The following is a 14,884-nucleotide window of genomic DNA, read 5'->3' as shown; positions in this document are numbered from 1 at the left end:
AGTAGGAAAAAAGGAGGTATCAATGCCCCTGTGTAAGACTTTGGTGAGACCTCAATTAGAATATTGTGTACAATTCTGGAGGCCACACCTTCATAAAGGTATAAAAACGATGGAGTCGGTCCAGAGGAAGGCTACTAAAATGGTGCATAGTCTTCATCATAATGCACATGGGGACATACTTAAAGATCTCAATCTGTATACTTTGGAGGAGAGGTGGAAGATGTGAGATATGATAGAGATGTTTAAATACCTACTGGATGTAAATGCACATAAATCAAGTCTCTTTCAGTTGAAAGGAAGCTGTGGAATGAGAGGGCATAGGATGAAGTTAAGAGGTGATTAGCTCAGAAGTAATCTAAGGAAATACTTTTTTACAGAAAGGATGGTAGATGCATGAAACAGTCTCCCGGAAGAGGTGGTGGAGACAGAGACTGTGTCTGAATTCAAGAAAGCCTGGGCTAGGCAAGTGGGATCTCTTAGAGAGAGGAAGAGATAATGGTTACTGCAGATGGGCAGACTCGATGAGCTATTTGGCCTTTATCTGCCATCATGTTTCTATGTTTCTAAGTCATCCCCAGAGCCTGGTATGGACATGTATCAAAGTGCCATTTTAAAACTTTAACATAGTCCATACTGTGCATGTACCTTCCTGCCCGGCTTTGGCTTGTGGGACTTTCAGTTTTTCATTTTCCACAGAACGAAGAAGTTGTGTTTTTTCAAACACACTTATGTGCGGTAAATTTTTTTTCTCTTCAAATGCCTTCCCATACCATTTTTTTCTTCCCTTGGTGCTCTGAACTCCTCCTGTGGTTTTCAGTATCATCTCTATGCTGATTACTCCCAGCTCTACCTCTCCACACCAGATATTTCAACAGGAATCCAGACCCATGTTTCAGCCTGCCTGTCTGACATTGCTGCCTGGATGTCTCACTGCCACCTAAAATTGAACATGGCTAAGCCTAAGCTTCTTATCTTTCCACCTAAACCCACTCTCCCACCTCCCCCCGTTCCCTATTTCTGTGGACAACACTCTCATCCTCTTTGTCTTATCTGCTCTAAAAACGTATGCTTACTTACTGATTGATTTATTTATTTATTTATTTTGCAGTATTAATAGATTCTAGTTTCTGGTTTGATTTTTTTTCAGAATTTCTTTTGGGGTTTTTTGATTATTAAAATATTTTTAATAGCATCTTTATATGAAGACTAAAGGTTTATAATCCTAAGTTTTTAAAAGGTATGTAAAGCATTTATGAAATTTGTGTGACTGGTTAGTAGCTAAGTTTCAAATAACCAAAGAACCTCATTTGTGAGAGTCTCCTTATACAATGTAACTTTGAACACTTAAATTCCAAAGTGTTCCTCTTGATTATCAAAGAGAATTTCAGTAGTGGGAACTTACTGCAAGGTAAAGTATCTCACCATACTAGCCATGAGGCCATCTAAGCCCTTACCAAAGAGCATTTGCCCTATGAAGGGCAGTCTGCTTAAAATGGCTTTGAAGGCTATTTGCCCACCCATTGCTTGATCCTGTGGGCAGAAATGGCATATGCCAACACCTTGCTCATTACTCTGATGTCATATACAGCATATACCACATAATCCACCCCCTCCAGTACCATCTGGGGCAGACATCCTCCTCTCCGGCAGTACTCTGCCTTAACAGCACAGCCCTACTCCCAGTTCTCAGTTGCAGTAAAATTAGGAAATCCACTTCAAACTTCTTCCTCTCACTGCAGCCATACTAACTTTATTTATTTCAGTCAACTTTTCACACAAACAGCTCAAATTCTCACTTTTTCTACTAAATATCTCTCTTACACACAGCAGCCCTTCTGTGTCTGTTGCTCTCTATCAACTGTCTTTGAAACAAATACACTTACAGCCGTGAGACACCCAATCAGGAGAGAGCTTACATTCAGATTTAAACTCCTGGAGATTCCAATCTCTATTTTTAATGAAAAATAATATTTGATTTTTTTTTTGTTTTTGGCTTAAAATGCATCAACTAGGTCTCCAACATGTGCTGAACTGAATTCAGTTGAAATCTCCACATTTAAAGGCCCCCCAAACTTCAAAACAGGACCATTTTAAACTTCAGGAGCTCCACATAAAATCAGGACCAATTTAACACTATGGTCTTTTTCTGCCACCTCTCAGGACCTAAAAACAAATTTCCCCACATTTTTAGCATCAGGAGCGATTTTATTAATAAATATACATAACAGGTGTCAGTGCAGGTTTCCTTAAGCAGCACTGCCCAAGCATGAAAATTTGCACCATTTTTGGGCTTCCTGATTGCACTCCTCAGCTTCCCAGCATTTTCTAGGGCCAAGATTAATTATATATATGATCGCGATTTAAAATGTGAATCGCACTAGCCTCTTATAGTCCCTCTTTTTTTTCCTGGACCCTTATGCCAACAATGATTTCAATTTTAAAGATAACATGGGGCTACAACAGGTTGAATCAGTTCCAACAGAGTCCTGGAGTCATTGGGTCTGCTCTGCCTGTTTCGCGGCTGCAGGTGACATCACGGTGATATCACTGCACAGCTGCATCATCAGGCACAAATGGCAATGCACCAGGGCCTGACCCAAACCTTGGCACAGGCTTTTACTGCTGCTCTTCCCAGCCATCTCTCTTTTTCTGCGGCCTTGAACAGCCGCATTCATTGCAGATCTGGCCGCCAGATCCAACATCAGACCTGTAAATGGGTCCAGAGGACAGCTCCCCTCTGTTCTCAGCCTCCCCTTCCCCCAGGTACTTTAAATATTTTTTCCCACTGGGTAATTTAAATATAATTTACAAATTTTCTATAGTACTGTAAAGTATGGATTTATTGAACCATGCTTTTTAGGAATGTTAGGTCTTGGGTTGACCACTGTTAGAAACAAGATATTTGGCTTGATGGACCTTTGGTCTGTCCCAGTATGGCAATTCGTATATATGTAAATACTGGATAATGACAGTATATGAGATTTTTTTTTTTGCTTCATTATTTAATTATACTATGTTTTACTGTTTTCATATGTAAATCCCTTTGAGTTCTCTTTTTAGGAGAAAGGTGTTATGCAAGCCAAAAGAGAAGTATAAATAAGTGCTATAATTAATATATGTATGTTTTGTATATTTAGCTTTTGTCCTGGCCATTCCTCAGTTTAATGAATCTTTGAAATCATTTGCTGCCACACCTTGGCCCTTTGAGTCTCAGCACTATCTTTCTTTCATGGAGTTTGAAATCACATTTAATCCAACATCAGAGAGTGGAGTCATTTTATACAGCTATGACACCGAGAGTAAAGATTTCATATCCCTTACCCTGGTGGACAGCTTCATGGAATTCAGATTTGACTGTGGATCGGGAACAGCTATAATTAGGTAAACATTTTTGTTTCCTAAGATTTATTAAGTAATTTATAGATTTAAACTTTTGGTTAAACTGCTGTTATATTTCAGATACAATTCACAAAAGAAATAAAGGCACCGATCCTCCAGCCCCCTCCATAGAGAGCCCCCGCACTACACCCCTTCCCCAATATCCCTCAACACCCCTAACAGCACTGGTAACAACCCCCCCCCCCCACACACACACACACACACACACACATCACACCTGTACCTTGCACTGCAAAATCCCTCCTGCCTACAGGGCCACATGCTGCGAATGACAGGTGATGAGGGGGGTGTTACCAGTGCTGTCAAGGGTGTCGGGTGATGTGCGAGAGGGTTGCCAGTGCTGTTTGTTTGATATGTGTGTGGGGGGGTGCCAGTGCTATCGGGGGTGTCGAGGGATGTTCGGGGGAGGGGTGTAGCGCAGGGGCATTCTGTTGAGGGGGCTGGGGGATCGGTGCCCAGGAGGGAGGGAGAGAGGAATCTCTCTGCCAGTTCAGCTGATCCTAGCAGGGGGAATCCCCATCAGCTGAACCGGAAGGAATCCCCGAAACTGACTTAACTCTTGGGGATTCCCCTGCTTCAATCAGACAAGGTAGTTGGATACATCTCCAAAACTTGCTTTTGTGCGTTTTTCATGTGGACATTTTTATTTTTGAAAATGACCAAAAAAGATAGATGTCCTAATAACCAAAACTTATGCTTAGGTTATTTTCAAAAATAAAAGATAGATGTCTGACAGCTTTGAAAATGAACATTTTTCTACTGGTTTTGTGGACATCTTGCCCAAAACGTCCAATCTCAGACTTAGAGGTCCTATTGAAAATGCCCCTCATAAGGTACTGGGTGTTCATTTAAGTATGGAAACTTATATGCATTTCTCTCCCTAACAGTAGAGGGTCAAAAAAATAGACAATGAACTGGCTTGAACAGTATGCTGCAGGAGTTCATAAGAACATAAGAATAGCCTTACTGGGTCAGATCAAAGGACCATCAAACCCAGTACCCCGTTCTCATGATGGCCAATCCAGGTCACTAGTATCTAGCCAAAACCCAAAGAGTAGCAACATTCCATGCTACCGATCCAGGGCAAGCAGTGGCTTGACCCATGTCTTTCTCAATAACAGCCTATGGATTTTTCCTTCAGGAAATTGTCCAAATCCTTCTTAAAACCAGCTATGCTATCTGCTGTTACCACAACCTCTGGCAATGCGTTCCAGAGCTTAACTATTTTCTGAGTGAAAAAATATTTCCCTGTAACTTCATCGAGTGTCCCCTAGTCTTTATAATTTTTCACAGCGTGAAAAATCGATCCACTTGTACCCGTTCTACTCCTTTCAGGATTTTGTAGTCTTCAATCATATCTCTCCTCAACCGTAGCTTTTCCAAGCTAAAGAGCCTTAACCCTTTTCTTCTTTCCTCATATGAGAGGAGTTCCATCCTCTTTATCATCTTGGTCGCTCTTCTTTGAACCTTTTTTAGTACTCCCAATATGGACCCTAGTATCTGGTAACTGTGGTATGGGTTATTCTTCCCAATGTACATCACTTTGCATTTGTCCACATTAAATTCCATCTGCCACTTGAACGCCCAGTCTTCCAATTTCCTAAGGTCTGCCTGCAATTTTTCACAATCTGCATGCGTTTTAACAACTTTGAAAAGTCAAGACTGTAGAGGTGGCAGCTGGGAGATATTCATTTCTAGTCTGCTGTAGAAAAGCACAACTGGATAGACAGGATGGTCAACTAATCTAACTTTTACTGTGTTACCATCACTTGTAAATGTTGCATCTGACTTCTTTGAGGTAGGCTGGTTCCAATCACTTTCTGGTTTATTGAGTTAATTGGTGGTGAACAAATGGTATAATGTAGCAGCTTAATGTATAAACTTCACTCTGGCACAAGCAGTAAGTGGAAGATGCTGCTCACGCTGGTGAACATTTAAAGAGGTACGCAGGGGGGCAATAAGGAGGAGAGGTGCCAACGACCCCCATAAAGATGGTGCCTGGGGCGGTCTGCCCCCCTAACTATGCCACTCCATAGGGCTAACAAGGAACCTCTATATCAGAATATGTTTTGAGGAAAATAAGATGCATGAGCCATTTGGTCCACTTCCAGGAAATTCATTCAAACTGAGAATAGTATTGTTTTTATTTAAAGAATTAATTTTTATTTAAGGAATCTTGAGGTATTTACAAAAATATCCACAGTCACAGATAATTCGCAATGAGGGTAGTACATCATATATACATAGAAGTAGCAGCAACAAACATTTTCTCTACACACCAAACAGCAGAGAATATGCTATTGAGGAGACCAACTCTCTAGAACAACTCAAAAGCTAAAATCTCTGCCACGTTGAGATCAAGACAGTTGTCTCTTCTCTCAATTTATTCTTCTTATTCAGGCATATGAATTGTCAAGTGAAAACCTTCTGAATATGAAAGAAGAAAGCCATCTCTCATGAGATTGTCCTGTATCATCCACCTAGTGGACTTTGGTGCAAGTCAATACCTAAGAGATGGAAAATGGAAAAGCAAATGCATAATAAAGCTAGTGCTAACTGTTCTATTCCTCTCTGAAATAGGTAATATGTAAAAATAAAACAAAACATAAAGGAAAAAAATTAATACCTTTTTTATTGGACTAACTTTATGTAGTTTGTGATTAGCTTTCAAAGGTAACCCATTTAAAAAAGGCTAAATTATGGTTAGATTGGTAAGCAACTGGTCTTGCTTGACCAGTCACTTTTTTTGGATCGCTAAAAGCGATCACTTTTTTTTGTGCATTGGGAAGCCATGTTAGAGCATCAATCGCTCTACTACTTTAAATGGCATTTCAATATTAATGAGCTTATTTGCACGGTGAGATCAGAGAATGAGCGATTGTGCAGAAAACCAAGCGGTGAGCCGTTTTCTGTATCGGGTAGGCAAATGCAATTGTCGCTAAAGCTGTGAAAACAGGTTTGGTGACAGTTGCTGGCTTTAGTGTATCTGGGCCTGGGTTGTGACTGTTAAGGACCGAGTTTGCCCACCCCTATTTTAAATTAATCCAGTATAGCAGGTTTTGCTTTAACTGCTTGTATGTTTGGCAAGAATCCCATAGCAAACATCATAGCTTCTGATTCTTGTTTTACTCCACCAAGAGAAAATTGGTGTGGCAGCCATGTTAGAGCTAGATTCATTAACACCCCCCCCCCCCCCCAATCCGTGTCCGATCCGATCCAATCCATGGACGTGATTGCAGGCATGCCCCACACCGACCCCAGAGCGATCCTGGATAGCGATCCTGACGCATGTGCAGACCATCTTCATTGCCGGTAGATGGCCTGTGCATGATCTCCGCACAAGGATGAGCTGGAAACTTTTATTGCAGTGAAACTGGACTATTATGTTAAATGTCACTTCTTGATGTGACTTGAGTATATTGATCTTTGAAGTCCTGTGTAAGATTACTGGATTCCTTTGCGCACTTTTGCTATAAACTTTCTTTAGGAGTTGGATATGTAAAGGATTGGTCCTGGAGCTGTGGGAAGAAGTTTGCAATCCCTGTTCCCAGTAAACTTCTACAGTTTGTATGAATTGATGTCTGGTAAGAAGTTTTCCTATTGGCAACTAGCTTGGCATTCAGACTTTACGATTAATCCCCAGTGGCTGATAATTGCTTCTTCTCCTTTTCGCGAGTCCGTGCCGCCCCGACTCTTCTGCTCTCTGCCACCCTTCCCCGCAGTGCTGTCTCGCTTTAAACCCGCGGGTTAAAACCACGGGCTCATATTGCGGGGAAGGGTAGCAGAGAGCAGGAGAGTCAGGGCAACAGAAAGCAGGAGATGTACCTCAGCTGGTTGCTTATTTCAGTAGGAGAGAATGCTCAGGAGAGTCGTCAGGGACGTGAGCGACTGGTCCTCAGCTGTCACTTCTTTTTGATCGGCCAGCCCAGTCGGTATTCCTGAAATTGTTTAGTGAATCACTGCCGTCCTACTTTTGCATGCCATTCCCCTCATTTGCATGCGCGGATCAGATTGGAGGTTGATCGGCCACAAGATTAGTGAATCAGGTCGGAGGAAAATCGGGTCAGTACACAATCGCAAACACGATCGGTGGGCTTAGTGAATCTATAGTTTACTCTTAAAGATAATATGTAGAAATAAAACAAAAAGAATCCAAGTGATACCTTTTATATTAGACTAACTAGACTACTAGAGCATGGTTAGATTAGCTTTCAAAGGTAATCCTTCTTCAGATCAGAGATAAGCAAATGAACACAGTTATCAGTATAGGGGAGAGTGGGAGACAGGGAGATAAGGAAGAGTGATATGAAGGTGTAAGAGCAGTAAAAATTATGTTTTGTAATGTGAGAGAAAGCCAATGTCTTTGTTAAGTCCTGTCTAATGGGTTTCAAAATGTTTATCATTTTGATCCTCAAAGGTCTTGCATTCCTCAAGTGTCTTAAAGTTTCCTTTTTAATATTCTCACCATAAAATCATTGATGCAGAGTTCTGGTTTTCTGAAATATTATCCCATGGAGGTAATATCCTGATTGTCAATGCAATTTATAATATATCTGTGTAAATTAATCCTTGTCTTTAGCATTTGGCTTATTATTCCAATATTGCATCCTTTTCTACACTTTGTGCATTGAATGATATAAACTACATTTGAAGATGAGCATCCCTTTAAGTTGAATGTTTTTTCCATGTGGGTGGCTGTGGGGTCTTGTAAAATATGGTGACATAATTTGAAGCTAGGTTTGTTGCTGGGAAGTGTGCCATTCTCTTCCTTGTGTGTAGGGAGTGAGTTCTTTTCCAGTTTCTGTTTCAGATTGGGTGGCTGTGGAAGGCCAGCATTGGTGGAGTTGGGAATATTTTTTCAGTAATTCATCCCCCTGGAGCAGTGGCTGTAGATCTTTTATGATTTTCCTCAGTTTCTCCAGCTCTGTGTTGTATGTCACTATCAGGGGGATTCTCTCTGTGGTCTTCTTGCAATACTGAATAGGTTTTCTCTGGGTATTTCAAGGGAGGAGGCAATATTCTTGGAGATGATTTTGGAGTTGTATCCTTTTTGTTTAATAAATTCAGTCAGGTTTTGAGGTGTTTATCTCTATGTTTTGGGTCAGAGCAGATACCGTGGTATTGGGTAGCTTGGCTGTGTATGATGGAATTTTTTGTGTGTGTTTGGGATGGAAGCTGGAGTTGTGGAAAAAGCTGCATCAGTCTATAGGTTATCTGTATAAAGATCACAGTAAATGACGGCAGATAAAGACCCGAATGGTCCATCCAGTCTGCCCAAGCATACACTCTCTAATAATTTAATGATTTAATTTAAATTGTTCTTTTTCTTAGATATTTCTGGGCCAGAAACCCAGAGCTCTGCCCAGTACTGTGTCTAGGTTCCATCTACTGGAGTCTCTGACAAAGCTCACTCCAGTCCATCTAAACCATCCCAGCCCATCCTCAACTGAATACGAGACACAGACCGTGCAAGTCTGCCCAGTACTGGCTTTAGTTCAATATATACCATTATTTTCTTAGAGATCCTCTGTGTTTGTCTATATCCATTGTTGATGGAAACAGTGGAGTCTAGAAAGTTGACTTTCTCTGAGGAATAGTCCACTTTTAATTTGATATAGAATAGTATTTTATGGTGATAATATTAAAAAGAAATTTTAAGAGAATCCAGGAACACAAGACCTTTCAGATCAAAATGATAAAACATTTTGAAACCCACCAGACAGGACTTAACAAAGACATTGGCTTTCTCTTGCATTACAAAACATAATTTCTACTACTCTGACACCTTCATATCACTCCACCAAGGGAAATAAAACTCAAGAACTTGCTACGGTTAATGCTCAGGGTTTTTTTTACAAGCTCAAGGGGATTGAAACCTTTATTTAATGAGGCACTCACAGTGCAGAAATAATATGTGTTCATTAAATTCAAACAGCAGACTCCTCTGAGTATCAAAAGAACAGTATAGAAGATATGTATAAAGAGAATTTTAAGAGGACTTTGTAGAGCAGTTTAGGGATATCAATAATCAATCCTTGTTCTTTATAGGAGTGAAGAAAGTATTACCTTAGGTCAGTGGCACCAATTACATGTGTCTCGCACTGCAAAGAATGGAATCCTACAAGTAGACAGCCAAAAGTCAGTGGAGAGCATGGCTGAGGTGAGATTTCATTCATTCATTTAACAGATTTATATCTATTTTAATTCTGGTATTCATTTCAATTTCAGGATATGCTGTCCCTTGTTAAATTATTTTATGAAAATAGTAGCATAGCAATATGGCAAATATCTTACATGGCATCAACATTAAAGGCTCCAAAATAGAACCCATCCCTCCATTTTTTCTGAAACGTCATTTCAATGTCTTTGGGCCTTATATTCTACAAATTATTCAAACTAGTCTGTTTACAGCTAGAATCCCTCTTGATTGGAAACATTCTATCACATTTCCCATCATCAAAGACCCTAAAAATAATCTCGATAATTGTTCAAATTACAGATCAATAGCAAATTTCCCTTTTTTGTGTAAATTAACAGAAAAAATCGTATTTCAACAACTAACTGATTTTGTTGACAAAACTCACGTAATTCATCCGAATCAAACTGGTTTTCGCATAAACCATTCCACAGAGTACTCATTACTAGGTCTCACAACATCCATAAATTACTATCTTGATCACCACAAATCTGTTCTTCTTGTCTCATTAGATCTCGCTTCAGCATTTGACACTATTGACCACCATCTGTTACTTCATCGTCTTTCTTCTATAGGTATAACTGATCAAGCCCTCGAATGGTTTCAATCCTACTTTTCTGATCGAGCTGTAACAGTTCAATTTAATAACTCAAAATCAAAACCCTATCATACAAAATTTGGTATTCCTCAAGGTTCCATTTTATCACCATTATTATTTAATATCTATCTGTCCCCGCTCCTGACTCTCTGCCAATCAATCGGGTTCACAGTATACGCTTACGCCGATGATCTCCAACTATTGCACCCAATTGAACCAACTAATCATTCTGAGATTCAGGAAATCAATAGTAAATTAAGTAAAGTTCACGATTGGTTAAATTCTAATAAGCTTTCTTTAAGCATCTCAAAAACTAACACTCTTCTATTCCCCGGTAAAGAGGGAGCTCACCTAATCTCTCCAATTATCATCGATAACATATCACTCATAACAACCTCAACTATAAAAATCTTAGGAGTCCTTATAGACAATAAACTTACTTTCCGTCCACAAATAAGTGCTCTGGTTAAAAACTGTTTTTACAAACTAAGAATGATTCGATCATTGGCCCCTTTTCTTGACACCAGTTCTCTTAACATTTTGATTCATTCACTCATAATTTCAAAAATAGATTATTGCAATTCGCTTTTAAAAGGCATTTATCATAAAGATTTGAAACGTCTGCAGCTAATTCAAAATACGGCCATCAAGATAATTTTCAGAGCAAATAAGTATGACCATGTTACCCCTCTGCTAAAAAACGCCCACTGGTTACCAATCTCACATAGGATAACTTATAAGATAGCCCTTTTGACTTTTAAAACTATGCAGACTAATTCCCCAGCTTTCATAGATAGAGTATTAATTCCTTATGACCCACCAAGATCTTTGAGATCTATATCCCAGTCTAATCTAGTTATTCCTTCCTTAAAAATAATTGGCACACGTCGAACCTCTATTTTCTCCGTAACAGCTCCTACGATTTGGAACGCTCTCCCACTGTATCTAAAAACGGAAAATACTTTAAAAACATTCAAAAGCAACTTAAAATGTTTCCTTTTTAAGGATGCTTTTAACTAAAATTTTATCATTCCTTTTCATTTTTTTTTAAAAAGCTGATTTTAACTAAAGTTATTTTAGTCTTCCTTTTTTAATTAATTCCTGCCCTTTCGTGCTTACCCTTAATGTTTCTCTCATTTACTATAGCGATTGTATTTCTTCCCTTTTTCCTTAGTGTGTCTTTTGTTCGTTCGTCCTTAATAACCTAGTATGTGTAATAGTTCGTCTTAAAGATTTTTTAAAAGTATGTTTTATTGTAATTTATGTTTGTTGAAATGTTATTTTATCTAATGCTTTGTACAACGCTTTGCAGAATCGATAAAGCGTTTAATCAAAAAACTAATTAAACAATAAACAATAAACAATAAACAAACATAGTAATAAATTCCATCACATACCCCATTCAACCTACCCTATGACTTCTGGGAGTGATGATAGACAGAAGCTGTACCATGCAGCCACAAATCAACAAAACAATGCAGAAATCATTCACGGTCATGTGAAACTTAAGGCAAATCCGAAAATTCTTTGACAGAAAACAATTCCAGCTCATGGTCCAATCCCTAGTCCTAGGACTTCTAGACTACTGCAACATCCTCTATCTCCCCTGCCTCGCAATCATGATAAAACAACTGCAAAAAGTGCAAAACACAGCCTTGAGACTGATCTATTCGCTGAAGAAATACAACAACATCATCGCCCCATACCTCGACTCACACTGGCTCCCAATAAAAGCAAGAATACAATTCAAATTTTACTATCTATTATTTAAAGACATGAATGGAGACAGTCCAGCCTACCTGAACAATCGCCTTATCTGAACTTCCGCAACCAGGCAAAGGAGAACCCAGACACCATTCACGCACCTCCCAATCAGAGGCGTTAAACGCAAAAAAATATAAGACCACCAGCTATCCAATCTACTGATCACAACACCAGACTACAAAACTTTCAGAAAAGAAATAAAAACCCTACTATTCAAGAAATCCACTAAGACACACTAACTCCACAGGAAGCATTTCAATCCCCCAAAGTAACCCGCTCAACTATGTAACTCTTCTGGAAATGTCCAGATTACCTCTTATGTAATCCGCCTTGAACCACAAGGTAATGGCGGAATAAAACTCACTAATGTAATGTAATGTATGCATGTTATCTCCCACCTCATGCCTTCTTTAAATTGTGAAAGTCATTTAAATTTTGTTTTGAATGGGAGTAATCTGTACTTGTACTCTTTCCTCTTGCCACATAGGATCCTTTGTATTTATCCCATGCTTTTATAAATTCTTTCAATGGTTTTGTCCTCATCATCTCTCAAGAAGAGCATTTCAGACATCCACCAACCTTCCATAACTTAGCAGAGCAGAGCTGTCAAAAGCCCTTATATAAAACATTGATAGAAAATCACTGATCTATTTTTTGCCAGTTCATGAAAAGACTAACCCCCCTCTTCTACGAAACTGCAACAGCAGTTTCTAGCGCAGGGAGCCGTGCTGAATGGCCCGCGCTGCTCCCGACGCTCATAGAGTTCCTATGAGTGTCTGGAGCAGTGTGGGCCATTCAGTGCGGCTCTCTGCGCTAAAAACTACTAGCGCATTTTAATAGAAGAGGGGGTAATGGTCTGTAAAACAAAGTGTCTATTTAAAAAGAAGGAAGAGAAATCATAGAGAGATATTTTATACCATGTATGTAAACTATAAGAAGTATTACAACCAATTTTAATAGTTGTTCTTCCAAATAGCTGTTGTCTATATCGTTTTACTTATCCCTTAGGCCCTATGTTCCAAATATTTTAGGGGTTTTCTCCTTGAGCTGTAGCTTAGTTTCAGCTACTGACTAAGAAAGACATACAATAGACATCCTCCATTTTAGTATGGATACACTGACCAGGGAAAATGAATGATTCTAGAGTCTGCTTTGAACTAAGCTTTCTGGCAAAATAAAAAAACAAAGCATAAATGAAATAAGGTGACACCTTTTTTAATTAGACAATGCATTTTTTGATTAGCTTTTGAAGGTAGCCCTTCTTCTTCAGATTATAAATAAGCAAATGTTTAAAAATATCAGAATATACTATATATATGTGAAAAATAAAAAAACATTCAAATAGCAATTTCACAGGAAGAAGGAAGGAGAGAGTGGGTAAAGTAAGAAAGAGGGAGAGCTAGGTGAATAAGAGGGAAAGATGGATTGGTGATAAGAAAGTAACAAAGCAGTATAATTTAATTGTAATGTTACAAAAATCCAAGATCTTTGTTAAGTCCTGTCTAATGGGTGTCAAAATATTTTATCGTTTTGATTTCAAAGGTCTTACATTCTTGAATTGTCTTAAAAATTCCTTTTATTATTCTCAGCATAAAATCATTGATGCAGTGTTCTGGTTTTCTGAACTGTTGTCCACATCTCTTGTTGTTATACTGTGTACTGTGTAAGTACAGTATGAGTGTATGAAGAATTTAGGAAGGTTTCAGTAACTTTATTTGTGAATTTGATTTGTATCACAGGGAGCTTTCACCCAAATTAAATGTAACACAGATATTTTTATTGGTGGAGTTCCTGACTATGATCATGTTAAGAAGAACTCTGGGATCCTGACACCATTCAGTGGAAGTATTCAAGAGGTATGTTTTTCAATATACACCATTCATCTTTCTTACAGAGGAAGACTTTGAAGCCAAAAGCTTCAAAGGAAGAAGATATTTCATAATAATCTTGCTTCTCCCTCAAGCTGATGGTAGGTTTCTATCCTTTGAGCATCAGTTCTCAAAACTGCTGCCCAGTGTTCCTAGGTGTTTCTTAAAGGAGCTGGCATGCAATGTCCTAAACTGCCCCATCCCTGATGGCCCCCTTATTCACATCATAATAATAATAATAACAGTTTATATACCGCAGGACCGTGAAGTTCTATGCGGTTTACAAAGATTAAAAGATGGTACAAATTGATTGAACTTAACAGAGGTGAAAGATAGTGGTTAACAGTTCAAAGGAACCGTTATTGAAGAGAAAGAATTGTACGGGTCAGCTGTCTAGATACTTCAGAAACAGATATGTTTTTAGGCGTTTCCTAAATTCCCCATAAGTGGAAGGAATAAGCAATTGTTCTAGATCTTTACCCCATAATGCTGCTTGGTGTGAGAGAAGGTGTTGATGGTGTCTTTTGAGTTTATATCCTCTAACTGAGGGGGAAACGAAGTTCAAGTGTGTGCTTCTCTTATGTCTGTTGGCTGAGAAGGATAAAAGGTCAGTTATGTATTTAGGGGCTTGACCGTATTGTACTTTAAAGCAGAGAGGTGAACTTAAAGTTTACGTATGCCTCCATCGGTAGCCAGTGCAGTTATTGATAGTAAGGTGTCACATGATCAAACTTCTTCAGCCCGAAAATCAGTTTGACCGCTGCATTTTGTATTAATTGTAATCGTCGCATATTCTTTTGGGAAATTGCTAAATAGGCGATGTTACAGTAATCAAGTTGACTCAGTACAAGGGATTGTACCAGATTGCTAAATGCTGACATATCAAAATATGCTTTAATGGATCGAAGTTTCCAGAGAGTGAAAAAACCCCTTCTGATTAAGGAGTCTACTTGGTCTTTCATGGTTAGGCACTGATCTAGTGTTACACCCAATACTTTCATAGTAGTCTGAATAGGATAACTAAGTTTATTGATGTATAGTGGTATTTTGGTGTCAATC

The 14,884-nt window shown here is 38.9% G+C and overlaps 1 protein-coding gene across 3 annotated transcripts in view; it reads left to right on the top strand.

Annotated features, from left to right (window-relative positions):
- EGFLAM (EGF like, fibronectin type III and laminin G domains) overlaps nucleotides 1-14,884 on the top strand; it is a 207,886-nt gene that overhangs the window by 143,017 nt on the left and 49,985 nt on the right. For all 3 annotated transcript variants that reach the window (XM_033932625.1, XM_033932615.1, XM_033932635.1), the window contains exons 15-17: nucleotides 3,138-3,381; nucleotides 9,448-9,559; nucleotides 13,697-13,813. In XM_033932625.1, the coding sequence (XP_033788516.1) occupies nucleotides 3,138-3,381; nucleotides 9,448-9,559; nucleotides 13,697-13,813 (473 nt within the window). The remainder of the gene's footprint in view (nucleotides 1-3,137; nucleotides 3,382-9,447; nucleotides 9,560-13,696; nucleotides 13,814-14,884) is intronic.

This window comes from Geotrypetes seraphini, chromosome 1 (genome assembly GCF_902459505.1).
Source record: "Geotrypetes seraphini chromosome 1, aGeoSer1.1, whole genome shotgun sequence".
NCBI classification, from domain to species: domain Eukaryota; kingdom Metazoa; phylum Chordata; class Amphibia; order Gymnophiona; family Dermophiidae; genus Geotrypetes; species Geotrypetes seraphini.
This window is presented reverse-complemented; position numbering and strand designations above follow the sequence as displayed.